Source organism: Dermochelys coriacea, chromosome 11, assembly GCF_009764565.3.
Source record: "Dermochelys coriacea isolate rDerCor1 chromosome 11, rDerCor1.pri.v4, whole genome shotgun sequence".
Classification (NCBI taxonomy): Eukaryota; Metazoa; Chordata; order Testudines; family Dermochelyidae; genus Dermochelys; species Dermochelys coriacea.
In genome coordinates, this window is record NC_050078.2 from 59,145,184 (window position 1) to 59,170,715 (window position 25,532).

Here is a 25,532-nt window from a genome sequence, read left to right on the forward strand (position 1 = left end):
AGGTCTGCAAGCATCACCTACATACAATCTGTCCCCAGATGCTGAAATGGCTCCTGTGCATTTAAGTAGATGGTCACACATACCTCACTGAGTGATGCCTTTGTTTGGGCATGCAATGAGTCTTGTGCCCATTGAAAATATAGTTACCTGATTATTCATCATTGAACATTTTCAATGGTTGGCCCCACCACACTTGCTCCTCTGAAAGAGTTAATTCAGCCACATGTTACAGTATTTGCCCTTCCTCCTTCCCTTGCCAAGTACAAATCTTAGCACCTTACTCTGCTAGGAGTGTACACTATAAAATAGACAATGTGCGGAACACTAGCAAGTTAACATTGCCAAGGCACTAAATTTCCTGACTTTGGAGGGCTCTGACCTTATCATAATGATGCATTGCTAGAGTGTGTGTATTTCATTGTGAATCTGTTTTTACAATGCAATACATTGTATTTGTCTATGGAACTTTAACTGACACTCACACATTGCGTCATAAAATGCTTTGCAGAGGTATTAATCATAAGCTAAAGGGGAAAGGAAAATTTAAGTGAGATATAAAGGGTGGAAGTGAGTGACTCAGTAGGTTGGAGGGAAGGGATAAGAGTTCCAGACAGATGGGACATGAATAACTTTTCCATCTCTTCTCTCCCAAGTCATGCAGGGACTGCTGTGTTTAAAGAGTCAGTCAACTTTTTGATGGGGTTTTAAAGCCTGAATTGAATTCTCTGAACATGACCAACTATCATTACAGGGTCTATATCACTGCAATGCAAGTGTTGGAGCCCTTTAGCAAGCAAGAGCATTGAATGCAGTATTGAGAGCTTACTGTTCCACATCAGGGGAAAAAAGGAAAAAAAAAAAAACCCACCAAACCAAGTCAGTTCAGTTTCAGATCCATCAAGACCTGGATGATGCTTCAAGAATCACAGTGGCAACTGTTAGTAGTTGGGTAGAGGATTTGCTACCAGGCAATGCTTTATTTTATCCAGGGACGTAGAAAGCAGTAGAAGCTTAATGGGGTTAGGCTTACTGGGTGTGGTGACTGATCTGTCTGATTGCGAAATAGCCCCAACGCAAGTACAGCTGAGGTTCTGCTGAACTAATATGCCAGTAGTTGTGTCTAAGGAATGGACTATGATCCACCTCAAAATCCCTCACAGGGGTGGACCCTTCCATTCTCACAATATCCTACTAGCTTCAGTAGGACTCTTCACAGATGCCAGTGTTCACCTGACCAAACCAGATTGCAGGAGTCGACTTTTAAAAAAAAAAAAAAATAGCACTGACCGTCCTGAAGAACTCTAAGCACAGCATGGGGAACAGTCCTGCAATCTTTTCACAACACAAAAGCCTCCCATTGACTTTAAGAAAAATAAATTCAGAATTTCCCTTCTTAGACACCAAAGGCTAATTGACCAGACAAGGGCCTGCTGAACTTGACAGAACTAGGGTGGATATAATCACTCAATATAGCCAATAAGCAATTAACTGAATGGATTCAACTGTTTAGAGATCTCTGTTTATAAAATATACCATTAGAGCTCAATTTCTTAATATCCATTATTCCTTCCTTGGATTATTTAGAATGGCATCAATATTTTACACAATGCAAGAGTCAGAAGAGGGTGGAAATTGCACATCTGGACATAGGGAATGTGAGTGGACAAAGTCCAAAGCCAAAGGAAACTAAGAAAACAAGAAGGATGGCCTTGTGATTATGTCAATGGAGGCAGAGGGGAGGGAGAATCAGGAAAGTTGGGCTCTGTTGCACACTTTGCATGTGTGGACCTTGGCAAAGTGACATAGGTGCCTAGATACGTGTGAGGATCTGAGCCTAACGCCCATCCACGTCAAAGAAAGTTAGGAACCTATATACTGTTGAGGGTCTGTGCCTCTGAGCTTCAATTCCCTTTTTCTAGAACAGTGGTTCTCAACCAGGGGTCTGGGGCCCCCTAGGGGGATGCGAGCAGATTTCAGGGGATCTGCCAAGCAGGGCTGGCATTAGCCTTGCCAGGGCTCAGGGCAGAAAGCCAAAACCCCACTACTCTGCGGTGGAAGCCCAGGGCCCCAAACGCTGCTGTCCGGGGCCGAAGCCAAAGCAACTGAGCTTTGCAGGGCCCTGCTTGCTACCGAATGCTGGGTCTGACTTTTATATACAGAAAAAAATTGTTGTGCCATACATGGGTGGTGGAGTTTTTAAATCACGTGCGTGTGGGGGAGGGGGCTCAAAGAAAAAGCTTGAAACCCCTGCTCTAGAAGAGAATACTGTACCTCCTTTTCCCTACCCCTTGTCTTAGACAGTCTCCCATGGACTTGCAAACTATGTATTTGTCAAACACCCAGCCCAATGGGGTCCAAAAGTCTCTAGATGGGGCATCCTAGTGCTACTGTAATGCAAATATTCTATATGAAAAATTGGAATTAATTAAAAGTCAGTGATCTTTGAGGCGACATTATTTTGAGTAAATTCTTCTGGATCCCCTAAGAGGGCCACCAACAATATGCTCAACAGAACCATCTTGTCACACAGCATGGCCCCCCATTTTTCATGCCTCACTATACAACAGATCATGCAGAATTTAACATATTATATCTGTCTCTTGCATTTTGTGATACAGGTTGCCCACAAGGCACAATACAATGGGAGTGGCATTGTATATATTAAATTCATTGTTATTTAATAAGGCAGTAGAATTCCAGCAGGACTGTGACTCTGGCTCCAGCATCCTAACTGCACAGCCTCCGTTCCTCTGCTGTGGCAGAGGAGCATTAGGGAGTAAAGTTGAAATGAGCAGAGGAACGATTCAATCCAAGCTGATTTAAAACTATATCTGAGGAAATGGGGCTGGAGATATTGCAAACGGTAACACACCCAATGAGAGCTGATTTTCAGGGCTGGGACTTCCTCTAGGCACTGTACCAGTGTGCGCCTATTCAGGGGACCATGCACCCCTGCCCCATGTGCAGTCAGTGGGAGCAGGCCTGAGCCTCCCTGTACATGGAGCTGCAGGGACTCTGAGCCATCAGAAAACTGTCTGGGAACTTCAGAAGCAGTCAGGAGCATGCACATTTGGGACTATGCTGTTGATTTGCACAGCTAGTGCAATGGCCTGAGCATGACAAGACAAGCCATTGTTTAGATGGCTGTAAAATGCTATGTAAGAAGACAAGCTCCTTCCCAATGTCTCAATCTGCATCAGACTAATATCTTGCAAACAGATGATCAGGTGTAAAGTGAGAGCCGACAGCACCAGAGAGGAGATCCGTTCTGGAAGGACGAGCAAAGAAAGTGTTTTAATAGAGAGGCTGCTCAGCATATAGGAGGACAGAGCATTGTGAGAAGCCTAGAAAGGCATGGGAGTGAGAAAGACCGAGCATCAGAAAAGCAGCTGGTGATTAGAAGGTGAACACGTGCACATGCCTTCCCAAAGGGGAAGGACAGCTCTGTGGCTAGGCAACTAGGGTGAAACCCCAGCCTAACTGAGGTCAATGGCAAAACTCCACTTATTTCACCTGGAGTTCTAGTCCTGGCTTTGCCACGTTAGACAAGTCGTGCTTTTTTTAAGTACCTGAGGGATGTAGGAGCACAAGTCCAATTCATTGACTTTCAATAGTGACTGAGCTCCTAAATCAGGGGTGGGCAAACTTTTTGGCCCAAGGGCCACATCTGGGTGCGAAACTGTATCAAGGGCCAGGTAGGGAAGGCTGTGTGCCCCAAAACAGCCTGGCTCCTGCCCTCTAACCACCCCCTCCCACTTCACGCCCCCTGACTGCCCCTCAGAACCCCCAACCCATCCCTGCTCCTTGTCCCCTGACCGTCCCCTCCCAGGGATCCCACCCCCATCCAACCCCCCCATCCCGACTACCTCCAGCCTTTATACACCCTCCCTGCCCCCTGACAGGCCCCCCAGGACTCCCATCCAATCCCCCGTTTCCCATCCTCAACCACCCCAGAACCTCCACCCTATCCAACCGCTCCCTGTCCCATTTGCCTCCTGGGACCGCTTACCCAACCCCCCCACTGCCGTGTGTCACCGCCTCCCCCTTACCATGCTGCTTAGAGCGGCAGGAGCTCACAGCCCCTCTGCCTGTGTGGTGGAGTGTCTGCAGGGGAGGGGAGAGAACAGGGGAGGGGCTGAGGGTGAGCCTCCCCAGTCAGGAGCTCAAGGGCTGGGCAGAATGGTCCTGTGGGCTGGATGGGGCCCGCAGGCCATAATTTTCCCACCTCTGTCCTAAATCCTTCTGGAAAAAAAATCATCAACTCCTTAATGTCTGACTCAGTTTCCCCACCTATAAATAGGGATGATAGTAATCCTTCAGAAGTGTGACTTGAAACTTGTGTTTGGGTCATATGCATGAAGTGCTGTGTGGTTCCTTCCATTGAGGGCCTCAAAAATGTACAGGATAGTGAGAATGTATATCCCTATGCACATTTAATACACAGCATACATTTGAGTGGGAATTAAAAGGCAGGTATCCAAATGGCTTGGAAGCCTGACAAAAATGCTATAGTAGGTCTGACATCTGATCCTTCTCCCGGATTATAAATATACAAAAACCATGAAAGAAGAGTTTTTAAAAAAAAAAAACCTCATTCTTTGATGGCACTTTTCATCCATAGTTCTCAGAGTGTTTTATAATTAGGGCCCCAACAAATTCAAAGCCATGAAAAATGCATCATGGACCCTGAAATCTGGTCTACCCCCGTGAAATCTGGTCGTGTGTGCGTGCTTTTACCCTATACTATTACAGATTTCATGGGGGAGACCAGAGTTTCTCAAATTGGGGGTCCTGACCCAAAAGGGAGTTGTGGGGGGGGTCACTAGGTTATTTTGGGGGGGAGATCATAGTATTGCCACCTCTATTTCTGCGCTGCCTTCAGAGCTGGGTAGCTAGAGAGTGGTGGTTGTGGACTGAAGGTTCAGCTCTGCAGGCAGCAGCCCAGAAGTAAGGGTGGCAATACCATACTGTGCCATCCTTACTTCTGCATTGCTGCTGGTGGCGGTTCTGTCTTCAGAGCTGGGATCCTGGCCAGCAGCCACCGCTCTCCAGCTCTGAAGGCAGCTGCCACCTACAGCAGAGCAGAAGTAAGGATAGCAACCCACCCCATTAAAACCTTGTGACACCCCCCCCCACACACACACACACATACCTCCTTTTCGATTCAGGACCCCCTACAATCACACCACAGTGAAGTTTCAGATTTAACTAGCAGAAATCATGAAATTTATTATTTTTAAAAGCCTATGACTGAAATTAGGCAAAATGGACCATGAATTTGGTAGGGCTCTATTTATAATGCTACTCACCTCCTTTGTGAAGGATACAGGACAGGATGGGATGTTATTTGACACATGAAAATATTTCAGTGTTTGGAAGCATTTTGAAAAGGACAGTTGTCAAAATATGCTAGGATTTAGGGGCACTAGGTTTCAGAGAGGGGGTGGAGCTTCGCATACATTCTGTTAAGTTTTAAGACCATGTAGCACTGTACAACCCATCACTCGATTGTCCCAAGCCCTCTGAAGTTGGTAAACGTTATTGACATTTTACAGATGCTGAATACACAGCAGTGGTCAAAAAAGGCTAACAGTGCATTACTAGCTATTAAGAAAGGGATGAAAAATAAGAATGTCATAATGCTAACATTAATCCATGGTGTGCCCACACCTCGAATACTGTATGCAGTTCTGGTCAGCCTCTCAAAAAGAGAGAGTGGAATTGGAAACAGTTTGGAGAAGGGCCACCAGAGATAGTCAAGCATATGGAACAGCTTCTCTACAAGGAGAGAGACACTAAAAAAAAAGATTGGGGCTGTTCAGCTTAGAAAAGAGATGACAAGTGGGAGGGTGGGAGGGGGAGAATGTGATTGAAATCTATAAAAATCACGAACAAGTATTTTCCCCGTTTCCACAATACAAAAGCCAGAGGACACCCAATAAATGACTAGGTTTAATACAAACAAGGGGATGTACTTCACACAATGCACAATTAACCATCATTGCCGGGGGATGGCCAAAAATATAACTGGATTCAAAAAAGAATTAGATCAGTTCATGCAGGATAGGCCCATCAGTGGCTAATCATCCAAGACAATCAGGAACAGAGCCTCATGAGCAGAGTGACCCTAAACCTCAGAGTACCAGAAGCCAGGAGCAGAAGACTAGGGTGGATCACTCCATCATTGCTGGGTATGTATGCTCCCCCTGAAACTCTGGTTTTGCTCACTGTCAGAGAAGGATACTGGGCAAGATGGACCCTGGTCTGATCCAGTGTAGCTGCAGAGGAGTGAAGGCCACAATGTTCAAGTGAGGGTGTATAAAGTTAAATATACCCCTCCCCTGGATTAAAGCACCCAGGTTTAGACCACCAATTTTGAGAACTTTCGCTCTGGTGAGGAGGTATCTGGGAGCTTTCAGCAGCCACAGCTTGGGCACTGCCCCACATAGTCATCTGTGGTCTTCCTTAAATTCAAGGGGTCCCAGGCCATTGCTATTCCTAGCCCCAGAGCCCAGGCCTGGGTGACCATTCTCTTTAGGGGAAGATCAGCAGGGAGCTCCCAGCCCTAATGATTGATTTCTGTGGGTTTGTATTCCCACAAGCTAGAAGTGTACTGTTTTTAGTCACTGAAAGCAGAGATTCCCCTTTACTTTTCCTACAAACAGGAGAGTTGGGTCCACAGCCATGGGCTGTGTAGGGCTGCCTATCTCTGTCCAAATGGACTAAACTTATTCCTTTAAGTCCTGGTGTTGTGACACCTTGCAAGAGCAGTCAATTTCCCTAGTATGCTTTGTCTTCCAGCTCACAGCCTGTCTCTCTTCAGATATGTGCTTTGTCCAAATGAAAAGTCCATTTCCCTTCTCAGAAAGTTGAGGGTCCCTTGCTGTCCAGTATTGCAGTAAATTAAGAGGTTAAGGAACAAGGCATTGTACAAACTCTCCCCCACTCCCCGAACCACTTTGTTTCTTCATGGGTGAGATCATCTCAAACCATGCAATCCACATTTTTTGTCTGTTCCCACATACAGACTGTCACATTCCATCAGGCAGCCTTCTAGTGAAAGTAGAGATTTCCCTTTCAGAAACATGACTCTGAACAGAACTCGAAAAGCCCCTTCCATTACAGTAGTGTTATGATTTTGCTCATTTCCTTCTCGTGTGTTTCAGTAGAAAGCGGTTCTGTCCGTGTACTGAGCAAGTGGGACACTGCAAAGGAGCTCTTTGAAGGGGGTACTGAAGAGCATGTGGAAGGGGATGATATTTTCAAATAGGTTTTAGGAGTTATAGCTGAAAATTGTCCAGAGCATAGGCTGCATGGTTGACTATCTTACAGTCAAATGCAGAGGTTTGTCTAATGGATTTTAGCCTGTAACTAAACATTTAGTTCTCTTAATGTGATGAACAGCAACACAAGATAGTCATCTCCTAATGTAAATTGATCCAGCAGAGGAGTATTTAGATCAATGTGTGATGTCCCAACTGGAATTAAGGCTATTTCCATAAAGACAACAAGCCCAGAGATATTTATATGACAAAATGTAGTTTTAAAAGACTTAGCCCATCAAATAGGAATCCACCCTTCCCAAAATGCCAGCTTCCACCTTCTAAAGGCATCCAGTATCCTGGAAAGGAGAAAAGGTCCTCATGTTTTGGAAATAAAGTGATCAGTTAGGAGGACCAAATCCAGGTGTTATTGAAGACAATGTGTTTTGTAATTGCTTCAGTGGTATCAGGATTCAGCCCTGGGATTTTTTTTTTTTTTTTTTTTATTAAGAGATAGAAGAGCAACCCACCTGAAAAATCTCAGGGTCAAACTGTCTGCAGCTATAAACTGATTTTGCTTAATTGAAGTCACTGGACGAGCACTAAATTACACAAGCAGAAAATGCGTTCCTTGATTTCTAATGCTCCCACTAGGGAGAGACTATGTGAAAGGTGGGGTAAATTGTAAACTGGTCTATGGGCTTCTAATTCTATGTAGAGTGCTCTTGTAAGACAATCTACTTTACTGTAAACACACTAACCGCACACATTGGGATGGGCTGGTGAGGAACTAAAGATGGGAGGCAGCACGGTCCCAAAATTAGGGCATTGGATTGGGATTTAGGAGACCTCCATTCTAATCCAAGCTCGCCACTGACCTTCTGCCAGCCCCTTGACCTCTGTTTGTCCCTCCAACCTGTTATCACAGTCTTGTCTTCTTACACTGCCAGCTCTGCAGTGCTGAACCAGCACCAGGTAAGAGATGGTAACAGCACCAGGCATGATGGGACCCTCATTTCTGGTGGAGCCATGACCATACAGAAAACCCAAATAATTTTCTCCATGTTAGCCTTCCATTTGAACTTGGCTCAGGGGGGTTGGTTCTCTTTTCTTTGGGAGGATTTATTATGCCTTAGAAATTTAAGGTCAAACTCAGTGAGTTGCCATCTTAGTCCTTGTGTATTGCTTCTATCCTTGGAGGGATTTAGCTGATCACATGGCAGAGTTTAAACATCACTCACCCCCGGACATTTGCACTCAGCTCCTCGGGGCTCTCTTCAGACTGAGTCCATGCTGATTCTAGGGAGGATGGTGGGAAGCATTTGGATTTGGTTTGCCCTCAGCCCCCTTGTTCAGCTTTCCTTGTTTGGTGACATGCGAGACGTTGTTGTATGAAGACTGTCATTGATTTGTTTGATCTACAGCTCTGGATGTCGTGGCACTAGAGGCTACCCTCTGGCCTTCCAGCTGAGGTATTTGGTGCCAGTGGTAAAGCAGGCCTCAAGAATGCTGCATATCCACCCACATTATACTGGAGTTTGTTGGATTTGGAAAGCAGCCTGCTGTATGGGATAATTGTTCTATCATTTGTGTCCTGTCTATTGACAACCCATGTTTTTTCATCTCTATGCATTTAACTCCAGCTACCATCCCAGTTAGTCATGATTAAAAAGGGTGTGTGTTACTTACTGTGGGCTCTCAATACCTCACTTCTAGGGTGCAGTTTGTTTTCTCCTTTCCATGCTTAAAAGGCTTTTTCAGGGCTATAGCAGGAGATGTCCCTTGCACACAGTTTGGCATTACAGCCCATGTGTTGTATGGATCTGCTCCATACAGCTATAGTCCCTAATGTAGTGGGGAGGGGTAGCTATTTGAAGTGCTGCTCCTACTGCATTCAGAATGGAAGTTTCTGTATTGACTTTTCATATTCAGTATGAGCAAGGCAAACAATATGCAAGTAGTCCTACCTGCAGCATCAAGGTGAAGGATGTAAATCCACAAAAGCAAAGAAAGGCAGAATGAATGCTATTAGGACAGGCCCTCCTTTGGCCTTAACTCACACTGCTGCATGCTGCCTTGGGTTTAGAGGACATGACTGCTGGGCTGGATTTATAGCCTTAAATCTGACTTTGCGTGGGATTAATTTTGACCCTTAGTGCTCACATTTTACAAATTCATTAGTTGTGTGGAGATCAGGGCTCCATGGAGCTAGCCCCATAACATACTCATAGCAAGGAAGACTCTGCCCCAAAAGAGCTTGCTGTTAGACAGGAAAGAAAAAGGGTGGGAGAAAAAGAACAGATTGGGATCAGAGTCAGAGAGATTGACTTGCCTGAGGTCAGACAGGAAGTCTGTGGCCAGCCAGGAATTAAACCTATATTTCCTAGAGTCCTTTTCAGTGCTTTAATCCCAGACCATTCAGCCACTCTGAGAAACCCCTGTGCTATAGGGGATTGTGTGAGCACTGCACATTTGAATGCTGCTGGTAAACTCATACAGAACTAGATTCTACACTTCCTATTTGAGCACAAGCTTAGACTGGAAGCCAGTAGGAAAGGGGTCAGGGCCCACTACTGCATCTTGAGGTTCATGTCATTGGCAGAGCTACAGCTCCCACAGTGGACTTTTGGGAAGCACAGAGCACCCAGAGTCTGGTTGCCTGCTGTCCAGATGCACAAAGGAGAGTAGGTTGTGCCTTCCACCCTCTCCTCAACGCTCACATTCCTGTAGAAGGGGAGCCAGAATGGAACCCTTGGAACAGAAACCACCATCAATGTGGACTACTGGTTATATTCATCCTTCAAATTGAAGGCACCACTCATGAAATGCCAAATCCTGATCCCATTGAAATATATGGCCAAACTCCATAAATTTGATTTCAGTGGGACCAGGATTTGGCCCAGAGCACATCAATAAAACCAGACTACATGTGAAGTTAGAGAAGCATACCCTACCCACTTTAATGTTCTCATACACAATCTAAGGAATTCTTGGTTATAGACAGTTCTGAAAGTGCCCCTTTTAATGTGTACTCCATAATGCTGGCACCTAGCAATGATTCTTACGCTTGGTGAAGGATGTCACCTTTGACAGAAATGGAATATAGCAGTGGATTAAATCATGGTAAGACACTCTTGCTTTCAAAAAACCAGCCACAGATACCCAAATATCAGACATTAAAAGCAGTACAGCCTAGGTTAGCTAACTGTTGTGGTCACCCTGAGTTTAAATAATTGAGGTTTCAGATAATCAAGAGAATTTTGGATGGAAATAAGAGCTATGCAAGAACATGTTCTGGCTAACAGGAAGTTTTGGATAACAGAAGTTGTACCGTTTTCAGAATAGCAGCCGTGTTAATCTGTATCCACAAAAAGAACAGGAATACCTGTGGCACCTTAGAGACTAACAAATTTATTAGAGCATAAGCTTTCATGAACTACAGTTCACTTCATCAGATGCTTAGAATGGAACATATATGTATGTATGGAACATACATACACACACGTTGGAAGTTACCATACAAACTGTGAGAGGCTAACATGGACAGCATTTCTTTAGCTTCCCAGCTGTTTTTATTTCTAAGATTTGGACTAAGGGGACTCTTTCTCCATTCTAACCAAGGTCTTAAAGGAATGTCTTAAGAACACAAATCTAGCTATATCTTGGCAATGAGATATTGGACTTCTCAAATTAGGTGGCAAAATAAAATGCAATCCAGGTGAGTAGAAGTTGAAAGTTCAGATTTGATAGCTATTGGGTAGCCTATTGCTAATGAGTTTGATGGTCTTTCAATCCAATTCCACAAGGGACAATGTCCACATCTCAAAAGCCACCACCAACCCAATTGACTAACTGGTGGTAATAAATAAATAGTAATATCTAGCTCTTCTATAGCTGCTTTCATCAGTATCTCTCAAATGCTTTGCAAAGATGATGCATCATTATCCTCCTTTTACAAATAGGGAAGCTAAGGCAGAGTGGGGAAGTTACTTGTCCAAGGTCACCCAGGAGGTCAGTGGCCAAACTGGAAATAGGACCCAGATCTCCCAAGTCCCAGTCCAGTGCTCTATCCACTAGAGCTGGTCAAAGGTTTTCTGACAGAACAGTTCTCCCCTGCCCCCCAGAAAATGATGATTCCACAAAATTTAGACATTTCACAGGAACCCCCCCCCCCCAAAAAACCCACATTCACAAAATGTGTGGGGGACATCATGATTTCAATAAGGTCAAAATGTTTCATTTGGACTTTATAGTTTCAACTTATGCTGTATTATAGTATAAAAGCCAAAACGATAAGTTAAAAACAATACATCTTTGAAATGTTTCATTTTCCAACATCTGAGATTTGAACTTTTTGTCCTGCATCAGGACTAAACCAAATTCCAACCAGCTCTGCTATTGGCAACCTTGCCAGCAGTCTCAGCAGATTCCAGCTGTTGCATAGACATGGCAACTGAATTACCCTCTCCCTCCTCCTGGTGTTCCCTGCAAGTGAGGGCTGAGACACATTGAGAAAGCAGTGGAGGGGGAACGGATGTGACACTGCTCAGCAGTGTGTATTCTACAGTCCGGTAGAGGATTTCACTCCCCAGCACTGACAGTCGGACACCTTTGATGAGCCCTGAATTCACACACAACTTTTTTAGAAGCTAGGTTTAAAAAGCTAAATATTATCCCAGTAGCCCTTGGAGGGAAAGTTAGTGCTAGTGAGGAAGGACTGTACCAGAGATGGCCCATGACAGCACAATCACACCACACTGCCCTGCTGAGGTACCTCAAAAATGAGGGTTGAATGGAACCAACTCTGCTAGCGGAGGGCAATCAGTGCATAACCTCTATGGAGAGCCTGCCAACCATGAGGCCAGCCAGTGCCATGTGGTGGCAGTACTGGATAAAACAGGGGGTAGGGGGAGGAAATCAGCCTATGCCCTTCAATAGGGCAACCGAGCACACCATGCCAATGTTTTCTTACCAAATCTTCAGCTTATCAAATTCAGCCTTATTTTAAAATGACAACAGTGCCTTTGCTTAGCATAATGGAGAGGCATAACATAAAAAGCAACAATAAGCAGACACCACAAGGCACAGCCTACTTTAACACAGACCCTCCTGAGAGCTGCTTTTCCTGCTAGCTGTCCTGGCTACCTCTAGCCCTGTCCTGGGGGAGTTACAGGCCAGTCTGACCACGTTCCCCCAGTAAACGGTTCCACTCACTCACAGTATCCCTGGTGACAGGGTGAAAGTGTTGCAGGGATTCTTCTCGAGTGCTTCCTTTTCCTCAGCCAATGTGCTTCATCTACAGTCTTTTTCACAAAAGACTATGCTCAAATAAGTTTGTTAGTTTCTCCGGTGCCATAAGTACTCCTGTTCTTTTTGGGGATACAGCCTAACATGGCTGCTACTCTGAAACCAGTCTTTTTCTTGGTGACTTAGTGCTCCAGCCAGCTTGCATTTAATATCAGTCCCATCCTGGGTAACAAAAGTCCAGTTTAAATCCCCAACCAAAATATTTAATCTACCCAAAGTTGGTTCTCACTTTCTTGACCTTCACAAGTTCCCCCATCTTGCCTCAGCTCCAGAACTCCAGCAACTTCTCTCAAGCCTCCCTATTACTTAAAGGCCCCATCACAGGGCTTCTCACAGGAGCCCACACTACTCTCTATGGTTCCTATCACAGCTTCTTCTTACTGCTGTCTCTGAAGCCTTTATATCATGAGGCCCAGGTGTTTGCAATAGTAACACATGACCCCCTTAGTCCCACCTGGCTCAGACTGAGAGGCAGTTAATTACTGCACAGGTGGGGCTGACTGAGTAGAGCTGGGTTAGTCACACTGGACAGGCCAGCCTGTTACAGTCTCCCACCGATAAAGCTGGTGTATGGTAAAGGAAGCACTTATTTTCATCTCCTTGGCTGAGTGGGACCCCATAGAGAATTTAAGATACCCATCCTTGTGAGCCCAGGGAACTCCTTGCCAAGCCAAAAAAGGACCCAGTTCTGCTCCCGCTGGTGTCTAGGGCAAAACCCCCGTTAACTTGGATGGAGTCAGGATCAAGATACAGAGGCAGTTTGTAACTTAAGTCTCCATTTGTAAAGTATGTGGGTGACATTTTGTCTAGGTTATCTACTGCAGCTTCATTTCAATATAACTCTCTGGTTTTCTGAGCATTCTTCTTATTGTAACACTAGGACAATTATGTTATTTTTGTTTCTTTTTGAAAAAAAAAACCCAACAAAGTGGCACACTGTACTTTTATTTCCTGTTTGCAACTGTTGCTTATTTTGTGCAAAGACAGGTCAGGTGAGTTTCATGTGTGAAGGGGGAGGGAGAGGCATTGATTATAGTGCTATTTCAACAGTTCTGCAGCATAAAGAGAAGTATGATCTATGAAAAAGAGTGAGCACTGGAGATCAAAGGGACTGAAATAGGAAACAGCTTTTACCAAAGCTCTTACAGGTCTGTTTGGCCCTTTAGTATAATGTCAGCATTTAACTTTATACTTAACAGTCCTGCCATACCAATCCTCCCAACATTATGCGTGTCCATTAAAATGTCAGTTTTCTAGACAAGCAGCACACATGTTAAGGCAAAAAGCAGCCGCAGACATGCTGACAGCAGTTTAACAGAGTTGAGACTAATGTATTCCTTTTAAGGATTTCACACAGGGAACAGTGTGTTTTACCGCTTGTTTCATCCCTGATGATTTGTTTGCTGTGTGTGGTAATAGACTATTTTACATTTGTATAAGCCCTTTCATCCTGAAGGAACCCAGGGTGTTGTACAAACCGGGGTGCATGCTCACTGGCAAACAGGCCCCAGTGCAGTGAAGTGGAGTTGGTTTGCAGGAAAGAAGGGTAAAAGTTGGCAAAGGACCGATTCAAACTGTCATCATTATAGAAATTGGCGTGAAACCTTTACTGACCACACACAACAGACATGACCCCACTTTGTAAGGTCTGTTCTTAAAGATCGGTACCAGGTCTGGGAGTCAGTGGGCAAAATTCATTCCTGGTAAATTTCACAGGACCAGATTGTGCTCTCTCACTGGCATGTGAGAAGTCAGTGGAGTTGAAACCAGGATAAGAAAGATCAGAAGCAGGCCTGTGGATTCCATAGTTAAATTACCCAAATGCATTGTTATGTGTCTACTGCAGAAGGCTGATTCAATTCTGCTGAAATTTGAACCATGGCTCTAGGAAGATTAGGAGTCCAATTGTGATCTCTCATTAATTTTACACTAATGTGATTTCCACTGACCTCGTCAGAGCTACTCCTGATTTACACCACAATTGTGAGATCAGAATCAGGTCAAAGCAGATAGCATCCTATTGGCTGCAGTGGGCTCTCTGACAATGCAGGAGGTCTGCCCACCCAGAGCTCATTGCAGGATTGGGGCTTGAATTACCCTCCAGACATGAAACTTTGGTTTATGTCACCCATCATTTACAAACACACCACCTGCTGCTGACTATCTACTTACATTTAGATTATAATCTCTTCTTTTTTAATGGGTTTGTATGATGCTTAATACAATGGGACCCCACTTAGGACCATTGGGCGTTACCATAATAATAACTACAATTCAGCTAATAATTAAATAGTCAGATATCACCAATATGTTTTGCTTTCAGAATGTATTTGGTATCTGCCTTTATCAATGAAATTCCTAAACTGCTAAATTATTTTGGACATTGGCCAAGAAATTAAAATGCTTTTCTATTACTTTTTATTGGATAGGTACAGTTAGTGCAAGAAACTGAGGGGAAATAGCCTCCTCAGATCTGCTTTCCCCAATAGCTAACCTGGCTCTGGGTCTCTATTAAATACTCTGCTCCACACAGGATAAGAGATCATTTTATCTCTATAGGACAGGGGTGGGCAAACTTTTTGACCCGAGGGCCACATCTGGGTATGGAAATTGTACGGCGGGCCATGAATGCTCAAGAAATTGGGGGTTGGGGTGTGGGTGAGGGTTCCAGCTGGCGGTGCAGCCTCAGGTCGGTTCAGAAATGAGAGTTCAGTGTGCGGGAAGGGGCTCCAGGCTGGGGCACGGGGTTGGGGTGTGTGTGGGGGGGGGGTGAGGTTCTGGGGTGGGGCTGGGGATGAGGGATTGGGGTACAGGAGCATGCTCCGGGCTGGGACCAAGGAATTTGGAGGGCAGGAGAGGGATCAGGGCTGGGGAAGGGGCATGGGAGAGGGGAGGGATCAGGGGAGCAGACTCCAGGCGGCGCTTACCTCAAGCAGCTTCCAGAAGCAGTGGCATGTCCCTGCTTCGGCTCTTATGCGGAGGCATGGCCAGGCAGCTTTGCACACTGCCCCGTCTGCAGGCGCCACCCCTGTAGCTCCCATTGGCTGTGGTCTGCGCTTGGGGCGGGGGCAGTGTGAGGAGCCCCTTGGCTGCTCCTACCTGTAGGAGCCAGAGAGGGGACATGCTGCTGCTTCCAGGAGCCACGCGGAGTGGGGCAAGCCCCCCAACCCGCTCCCCGACTTGAGCACCAGAGCGGGACTAGCCCTGGACCCTGCTCCCCAGCGGGAGCTCAAGGGCTGGATGTGGCCCCCGGGCCGTAGTTTACCCTCCCCTGCTACAGGAATATATAGAGAGAAAATTTCCACCTCAACACTGTCTTTTCACATGTATTCTGCCAAGTCTGGCCCACAGCACACTTGCTGCTGATGTAGTCTGTTGCTACAACCTCAGTCCAGTCCTAGGATACAGAATGAGTTATCTGTCTTCCACAGCTCTCCCTCTATGTCTGCATCTACCATGAGTTCTCTAGATACCCCCACATACCTTTTTACTCTTCCATATGAAACTATTAGTTACGGCTGGTCGAAAAATGGGAAATCTTTTCTAAAAATTTCAAAGGAAATGGAATCTTTGTTTCATTCAAAGCCTCCCTCCCAAAAAATCTCCCCAATTATCTGGGATTTTTAATAAAATGATTTGAAACAAAAATGTCATTTCAAATGTATTCTTTTAAAAAAAGCCATACTAATAATAGGAAATAGCCCGGAACACCTTACAGTTCTCATGAACCAAAATCTTAACAAATACCTTCCTCACACCCTTCCCCTAAAAATGTTTACAGAAAAATCTTGTACCTCCATTACTACCGTGAAACATTACCCAGGGAGGAAAAGGCCTGCTCATACTTAAATAAAAAATGAATTTTCCTTAAAATAGCAACAAAAAATTTGACTTGTTCATGAAGGCCTCAGTTCAGGGCAGCATCTCTGTTCAGGACTGTACCTTCATGGGGTGAAAATACCAGGTACAGAAGGACTCTGTAATCTAGCAGAGAAACGTATAACAAGAACTAATGGCTTAAAATTAAAGCCAGACAAATTCAAATTTGAAACATGACACAAGTTGTTAGCGGTGAGAGTGACTAACCTTTCGAAAACCTATCAAGGTAAGGGGTGGATTTTCCATCTCTTGACGTCTTCAGATCGAGAATGGATGCCTTTCTAAAAGACATGCTTCAGTTAAACACAAGTGATTTGGCTCAATGCAGGAGTTACAATGAAATGCTGTGGCCTCTGATTTATAGGTTGGACTGGATGATTTAATGGTCCCTTCTGGCCTTAAAATCTATATGCGTTTAAATATCTGTCTTGAATATGGATGGACTTAAGCATGTATTTAAATGTTTTCCAGAAATTAGGCCCCGGACCCCATCCTGCATAGGAGTAACGTGTGCACAAAGTCTACAGGACTGGAAAACAGGTAGACATACCTTGGTTCAGGGATCATCTTTTTGTTCTGTTTGTATGGAGCCTAGTGAAGTGGGATCCTGGTCTGTGATTAGGGCCCGTATGTACCATAGTAACATGAATAATAAACCAAATAAATAATACTGGATACCTAGTCTGAGACAAGCTGCTCAACAGCACGCGCACGGGAGGCCTTTCATATGGCCAAAGCCAGACAGGAGACAAACAACCAGCCCGCCCTACATTTCACAGATGCAGGGCCTGATTCTGACCTCACATGCCGGATAGCCCCACTTCCTTCAATAAGCTACTCCTCCTGATTACATTAATGTAGCTGAGATTAGAATCTGGCCACCAACGAGCAAAGAATTCAAAAGCAATCAAGAAGAAAAGTTATTTAAATCATTATTTGGACTAATGCCTTCTTCCTTCTCTACCCCCTTTACAAGCTTTCACACATACCGTGTCTGGCAAGTTTCCCGAGATCTGCACCACAGCCAAGGAGAGAGAATGCAGGCCTCATATAAATTGAATGAGAATGAGCTGCAACACCTTTCACACTGTTTGTGGATAAATAAGAGAAAGATCTCAGATGGGGAGCACAAAAAGTCAGCACTCCCCCACTCATAATGTACCATGTCAATTGCACCTCTCCCCATGGAGCATTGTTTATTACTAGCTTCCAGTGATGTTGCTAAAGGTTTCAAGGATTTAAGGTTTCTACATGTTCTGCCTCACACTGGCCTTATTTCACTTCCTACTCTCTACTATTCAGCCCGCCGGCACTTCTTTGGTTGACTTAGCTTGTGTTATTTTGTGTTAAAACAGGTATGTTTTTTTAATGGGTATAAATAAATTAAAGCTGCATCTTTAATTAATCAGTGCACTTTATATTGTAAATGGAGATTTTTTGTAATTACTTCTTTATGATTTTAAGATGACATTTTGCACATTTTCCAACTTATCTTGGGTGCTGTAGGTTTTACTCCTGCATGTCCAACAGGTCCAACTTGGCAAGAGAACATTGATCAATCAGGGATGCTAATTAATCCAATCTAAGGAGATTCATTGGTTTCCGGATACAAAGGAGGAGATGGGGCATATACTTATACTTGAATGATGATGAATTGTAGGGAATAGACAGTATGTTGTGCAATTTAAAAAAATCTTAAATGTTTATTTTTTCAGTTACATAGGTTTTTAAATGGAAATACATATGTCTGGAAGACTAAAACATGCCTAACAGACAGCAGCAGCAGGTAAAGTGTGGAGAAATAGAAGTATTATTAATAGAAATATTTCTACCATAGCAGCTATTAAATGATTGTTTTTAAGGGTTTGGAAGAAGTATCCATATGTTTGTAAGAATTTTTTTTCAAATAAAAAAATACAGTGTGCATATAAAGAGGTCTAGATAGACAGAAACATTAATGCTGCTATTTCTTTGATTGCCTACTACAAGGTGCTAAGTACCCATTGGTTTAAATGGAGATAAAAGCACTCAGCACCTTGCAGAATCTTCAACATTGTCCTGATCAGGAAATGGAAGGAAATTATAAAACATTTTCTGTATTTTGTTGACATTTTATTTCAAAGGAAAATTTAAAACCAGCTCTAAGAACTTCATTACCTTGGACCACCAAGTTCCCACTTCAGCAAAGGACTCAAGCACGTGCTTAAATCCCATTGATGCTTTGCTGAAAAAGGATAGACTTCAGTACACGTTTAAGTGCTTTGCTGAATCAGGTCCTAAAGGCCACTGAAATCAGCAGAAGCCCCAAGGCCTGCTCCAGCAGCTGCTATGCATGAGGACTTCACTGGTAGTTCAGAGCAATGATCAGTCCCTAATGCTGGGCTGAAGACTGTCTGACTGATGCATCTTTTCAGGTACTAAGCAAGTGGTGGCTTTGACATGGAAGAGGCTTGGTGGAGGGGTTGTCTGTCAATAGGTGCAGTATTGCTGTGTACTTATTACTTCCATTGAAGAGAGAAAAAGGCCCCAGGGTTCATTCAAAGGTAAGTGGAATAAAGTGAAAAGTAGCAATTATGCATGCCAGAAAAACAAAACCTAACCAAATGGCATTTGTGTGAGTAGCTTCCAAGTGAAGCAGCATTAATTTAACGTACAGTTGTTTTTACTTGGTCTCTGATGAAATTCCAAAATTCAATTAAAGAAAAGGAGGACTTGTGGCACCTTAGAGACTAACAAATTTTAAAAAGTCTCTAAGGTGACACAAGTACTCCTTTTCTTTTTGCGAATACAGACTAACATGACTGCTACTCTGAAACCTGTCAAAATTCAATTTACAAGCAGGTGGTGGGGTACCATAAGACACAGTTCTCTATTGTTTTTTTTTTTTTTTTAAACAAGCAAGTCTGCCGATGTTTTGTGTGGAATGTAAATGAGTCATTAAGGGAAGAACCGCTGCATCCTTGCCATAGAATTAAAATGGGGGTGGGGAAAATGGCAATACCTAAAGCAAGCGAGGACTGTTAAGTCTGGAGTTCAACATAAATTCTGTCTGCTAGGATGGAATCCAGGCACTCGCTACTTCGTTAGCTTAAGAATTTTGAGCAATTTTTTCCATTTATCTGCATTCCCTCAAAAAATCCTTTTCACACATTTCCACAGATACATCAATCCTTGATGCATTCCCCCAGACACTCAGTGGGACGCCCCGCCATAAATATAATAAAAGCCTTTTTTTATGTCCATTAACCATGGACATGTGTGTTCCAAAAGTTTCCTGACACGCAGTCATTTGTGGTTTTTTAATTATAAACAGAAATATCCACCAGTGAAATACGGGAGTGGAGTAACAAATATCTTTATACATTTGAGTTCCTTTTGCATACTGTAATCCAATTGGTTGAAAGGCAATGCATCTATGCTCCTCCCTTCCCATCCTTACTGTGTGTGATATACACACACAGTAAAAATCCAGTAACATAATGGATCAGATTCTCAGCTGCTCTAATTCACTAAAGCTCCACTGACTTGAATGGCCTTTTATGGATTTAGCAAACATCTGTAATGACTGATAATGCTGTTCTGATCAAATCTGATCAAATTTCCAAAATAAGAACATTTTTTCCCTTGATTTCACAGGTCTGGCTCACATAATCTCAGACAGAAAGAAAATAAGGCCCAGTGAATTACTTGACAAATGAAGTCATATTTATTGAATGCATTTTATTTCAACAACCAAAAAATTCTAACAGCCTAACAATGCACATAAGTTAAAAATTAATTATCACTTAGTGATAACAAAGATAAAGTTGATTTACATGGAAAAAAGAACATTTACAATATGTTAATCCTTATTCACATTGTTGATAGCGCAATAAAACACAATTTGTTTTTTGATTTTTTTGATTTTTTATTTCACAAAAAAGGCGGAAAATTGTGCTTTGTTAAGAGGCACTACAAGAAAAGTTTCTTTTTCCAAATAGATATTATATGATGGATACTGAATAAATAGACATATATGCATTGTAATTCGCAAAGTTCTGGCAAGACCACAGGCTAAAATGCCCACAGATTCACTTAGAACACTGCAAAATTGGCAGTGAAATTAAAAATAAAAGGCAAGACTCAGCATTGAAAAAATACCTAATAAAATTTTTGGTTGAAGTGTAAAAGATACCAAACGTTGATACCATCAACAGATGAACAACCTTGCAAGGGCAAAAATCAGTTTCCTTTTACACAGATGGAATGATTTCAGTAACAGTAAAAGAAGACAGTTTTGAAAGAGTAACTCTTCAAAGAACATAAAGCAGCAACCATTGAACTTCTGATTAAAGCTGCAGCATACTACAGAAATAAAGAATGAGGAGCAAGAAGGGTTTAATTAAGCAAACCACCATCATTTTGCAAAGGTACATAAAATTAATGCAGAGATACTGTTATGTTTTAAAACATTATTTGAAAAAGTCCCTTTAAAAACTCCAGAGGTTACTGAGCAGCTAGAATTAGCTTGTATTGCAACATGTCTTCTCCCTGTATATTGTACGTTCTGAGTAAATATCAACACAGAGGTTTGTTTTTTGTTTTTACTCCTACTTTTTATACCTTTCAAATATATAAATAGTATTAACAGTTATATTACAATGCCTGGTGTAGTAAACAGAAAATAACTTTCAAAGTGATATTGCATGAGGTCTTTGTCAAGGTTACATAAAAGCACAACACGTACAAAAAAGAAACCCTGCAGATATGGTTCTGACTGCAGTTTAGAAGGAGTCTGCAATAAGTCCAGCTGCAATAATAGTGAAGGTGAGGTCTTCTCTTGAAAATCATTACATGAATGTGAAAAGTAATGCTACCTGGTGTTGCTCCCGACAAGATGCCTCAAAAGAGTTGGAAACTATAGTAGATTGCAGCTTTAGGGCTCAGACCATTGAAGAGTCAGTCAGCGTAAGTTCTGCTTTATGTAATGTAATTGCTATGTTAGGTGTCAGGGAAAATATTTCAATTTATGACAAGAAGGTGACTACACAGATATCGCCGCTCATTCTTATTACCTAGAGCTGCTAGGCTGCAGGAAGATTGAAAAATGAGTTCGCATCAGGGCTACCATGCACTGAATATAGGCTACAGCTTGTGAGACTAGTGGCTGAAAGCGCTTAGTACCACTGAAATAATGTGCATGAAACAAAGGAAGCCCAAGTTTAACAGACATGAAAGGGAAAGGGAAGCCAAGAGTGGGAGACCCCCTTAATCAATCAAGTTAACTGGACAGTTTTCTACCCATGTGGGTTTTGATATTCTAGTTTCCTAACTTGACTTTATGTTGAATCAAAAATAATAATAAAAACTAAAAGCAACAACAAATAAAATGCATAAATGTATAAATTTTAAGAACTGAAACAGAAAACAAGTAAATAAACTCCACAGTAAAACGTAGTTCATAGTATGAATTCCATACTTCAAATCTCAAAATGCTATTTTTTAATCAAGACCTCATTAACGGACAAGTCTTCTATGCACTGAATTTCAGTTTTACTCATTTTGAATTCCATGAAAATTCATCTGTTCACTACAGAAAGGGCAGTCTGAATAATGGAACATGCTATATCATTTTAAGTGTGCACTGTGTTTTAAAGTACTTTAACATAGTAGTTGTTTTTAAGGTGCCCTGATTTTTTTTTCCATTTTCTCTTTTCTTTTTTTGGCAGTGTTGATTTATGTCTTTAAATACATACCTCAAAAATTACCCATCAAGTTGCCAGATAGGAAGCCATATAATAACAATAATAAAAAAAAATCAGGGATAAACATAGAAAATAAATAGGAATTCAAAAATAGTCACCACACCCTGAGAGCAGGCAGCAGTTATCAAAAAGCCAAAGCAACTCATTGTGAAGTGGTTTTAATACATAAACAAGTTTCATCTTTAAAGAACTCATTTCACAGTCTATACTTTCGGATTGTAAAGTTCTGTCCCATGCAATTTATATATATATATATATATATATATATATACACACACACACACACACACACACACACACACACAGAAAGAGAGAGCTGTAAATTTTCCTTCATTGATTTCATAAGTCTTTTTCTTCCTGTTAACTTGCTAGATGTCCCTTTCATAAGTGCAAGATTAAAACAGGCATAATCCTATGTGATTACAACTATTATCTCAGTCAAAAGTAAAAGTGTAACACTCAAATGTCTGTGTCAAGGCGATGTTTGATTGGATGATGCTGAATTCATTCAGTTTGCACATGGATCGTGTGCAACATAAACAACAACAAAAAATGCAAAAAGAGAAAAAAAAACAAATTAATAAAAATAAACAGAAAATCCTTGGATCAATGTATTGCTTTCTGTATCATGGGCTCACATTATCTCTGGTCAATTTCTGAAGGAGTTGCCTTGCTTTTGTCAGGATTCTCCTCTTCGGGTTCCACTTTGTACATTTCCTCGGAACCTTCTTCACTGTCATTCTCCTCCGATTCAGTCAGCAGCTCCTCATCTTTGTACTCTGCCACATCAACCACTGTTCCCAAATGCTCTTTTAGCTTCCCATGGTGTTTTACATGGTAACGTTGGTTCTGGAAGAATTTGATGATCGTGTGTTTGGGCAGATCCAGCTGAGCGGACAGAGTGTGAATGGCCTCCTGGTCAGGATACAGGCCTACATCATGGATAAAACTTTGAAGGATGCCTAAAGCTTCCAAGGATATCTTGGTGCGGGATCTTGGCTTTTTGGCACAACTGTCCTCAGCAGGTGGAGGTGGGGCCTCTTCTCTTGGAGGTGTGTTTTCCTTTGCAGGCTGGGACTGCTGTCTATGCAGGACCTATATAATTAAACATACACACATATTCAATGTACTTTCTGCACAATTCAAAAATGTGGCCAGCCCTCTGGTTAAAAAGGCCACTTGAGATATGTAGCAGTTGGACAGAATCTAGGCAAGGTTTTATTTTACCCTTTAGTATACAGACGTATTTGTGAATTTTTACTCTCCATTCCCTTTCTTCTCCACAAAGCAACTGCACCAGCAATGCAGATTCAGAAGGACAAAATATGAAAGCCCAAGTAAAATGGCCAGAGCTAGAAATTCAGTTGGGGGTCATTGTAGGCCTGTGGACATGGGAGTTGACTGGGATTCAGGATAGCTTGGTTCTATCCCCAGCAGATTAAATTCCCCCTCTGCCACAGATGGTCCGTGTGACCTTGGGCAAGTCACTTCACCCCTTTGTATCCCTCTTTCCCCTCTTACTCTTTGTCCCACTTATTTAGATAGTAAAGTCTTTGGGACAGGGACTGTCTCTCAGTATGTGTTTGTACAGTGCCTATCACAAGAGGATCTGATCTTGGTTTACATGCTACCGCATAACAAACAATATGATTTGGAATAAAACCTAGGAGAATTGCTTTTAGACAAAGACTTATATAATGACATTTTTCAGATAGATGTGGCAATATTTTCCTTTTTTTAAAAGTAGTGAAACTTGTCTTAACCCAGCTCAGACTAAGGCTCACGAGCCACAAGTGACGCTTTAATGAGTCTCCTGAGGCTCTTTGCAGCACATGATAGTAAAACACTGCGATTTCATCATTAACCAATCAGGATGCTTTTACTATGTTATTATTTTATCAACTACAGATGGTTAATAATACTTGACCAGTCATTTTGCTGTGAGAATTTTATATATATATACATATATACACACACACATACACAGAGAGAGAGAGAGAGAGAGAATGAATGAAACAGTGAATTCACCCTACTGTGGCCTTTGGGGGTAATGATGATTGCTAATTTGGCTCCTGAATCACTGAGGTCTGAGTATCACTGTCTTAAACACTTTCCTCTCTTTTTAGGCAGCTGGACTTTGTCGGTCCCTATCACTCAAAGGACAGACAAACTTCAGCTGCTTAAAAGAGATGGTCTTGTAGTGAAGGAGGGGTAGTGTTGTAACCAGAATGACTAGGGCAGAGGTTCTCAAACTGTGGTCCATGGACCACAAGTGGTCCGCGAGCTCCATTCAGGTGGTCCGCAGATAGTTCCCTCTAAGGTGCACACCTGGGTGGCCTCACACAAGAGAATGAAAGGCCACACAATTAATTAGTGGAGCCACGCAGGTGTGGCTTCACTAATTAGGTGCCTGGACCCTGGAGAAGATGCACGTGTAAGGTGAGGTGGTGGTCTTTGGAGAAATAGGGGTGAGAGGGGGCAGTGGGGTGAGAAGAGGGGCTGCAGGGCTGCGGCGGCCAGAGAAAGAGGTGACTTACCCCAGCTCCAGGGCTGTGGCTGCTGGGGAGAGACTGCCCTCCTTCCCAGCCCCAGCTCTGTGGCTGCTGTAGTGGGGAGAGACCCCCCTCCTTCCTAGACCCAGCTCGGGGGCTGCCGCAGCGGGGGAGAAAGGGCACATCCATTGCATTAGAAAGGTAAGACTACTGATATTAAAATATGAATTGTGTGCTTTTATTTGTAGAACAATTTTTTTTAATTATTATTAAGTTTTTTTTATATAGTGCTTTTATCCAAAGCACTTTAGAATAGTTAGCTAATGGTACAAACAACATTTGGAGAGATCATGAAGTGGTCCACCGAGACCCTCAGCAATTTTCAAATAGTCTGTGGGGAAAAAAAAAAAGCTTGAGAACTACTGGGCTAGGGGATACTCTTGGGAAAGTCTCTGAAGATAAGAAGTTGCCTTGTGAAGGGTGTCCTTTGAACAGGTTTCACTACACTAGGTCTGTATTAATTTTGTTAACTTAGGAGCCCTGAGTTCAAATAATTAATTTTCCTGCATTCTAAGGAAGCCTCTGGACAAACACAGTTTTTGACCCTCTAAATGGTTTTCACCAGTATTATAATATCTACTTTTTGGAGGTAGGTTTAAAGAAAGCATCTGTAATTCCTATAGAATCCTAACAGCCATTTATAATTACTCAGAAAGGGCTTCACTCAGCCATTACCTCAGGTAAAACTTCCATTGAATTGTTAGAACTATATTGGAGTTAAAAATGCTTTCTTTAAAGCAAAATCCATAAAGGAGATATTACTGGCAAGCAAAAAAACAAAACAAAAA

General features: G+C 42.7%; 1 protein-coding gene and 1 long non-coding RNA gene across 4 annotated transcripts in view; one reads left to right on the forward strand and one right to left on the reverse strand.

Moving 5' to 3' along the window:
* Positions 1 to 1,914: 1,914 nt before the first annotated feature.
* Positions 1,915 to 24,156, forward strand: LOC122458171. The gene is made up of 3 exons (XR_006278073.1): positions 1,915 to 1,926; positions 5,753 to 5,755; positions 23,960 to 24,156. It is a non-coding gene; the product is annotated as an uncharacterized LOC122458171 (long non-coding RNA).
* Positions 20,160 to 25,532, reverse strand: part of SATB2 (SATB homeobox 2) — a 166,880-nt gene continuing 161,507 nt past the window's right edge. For all 3 annotated transcript variants that reach the window (XM_043505543.1, XM_043505544.1, XM_038421850.2), the window contains one exon: positions 20,160 to 23,287. In XM_043505543.1, the coding sequence (XP_043361478.1) occupies positions 22,832 to 23,287 (456 nt within the window). In that variant the 3' untranslated portion in view covers positions 20,160 to 22,831. The remainder of the gene's footprint in view (positions 23,288 to 25,532) is intronic.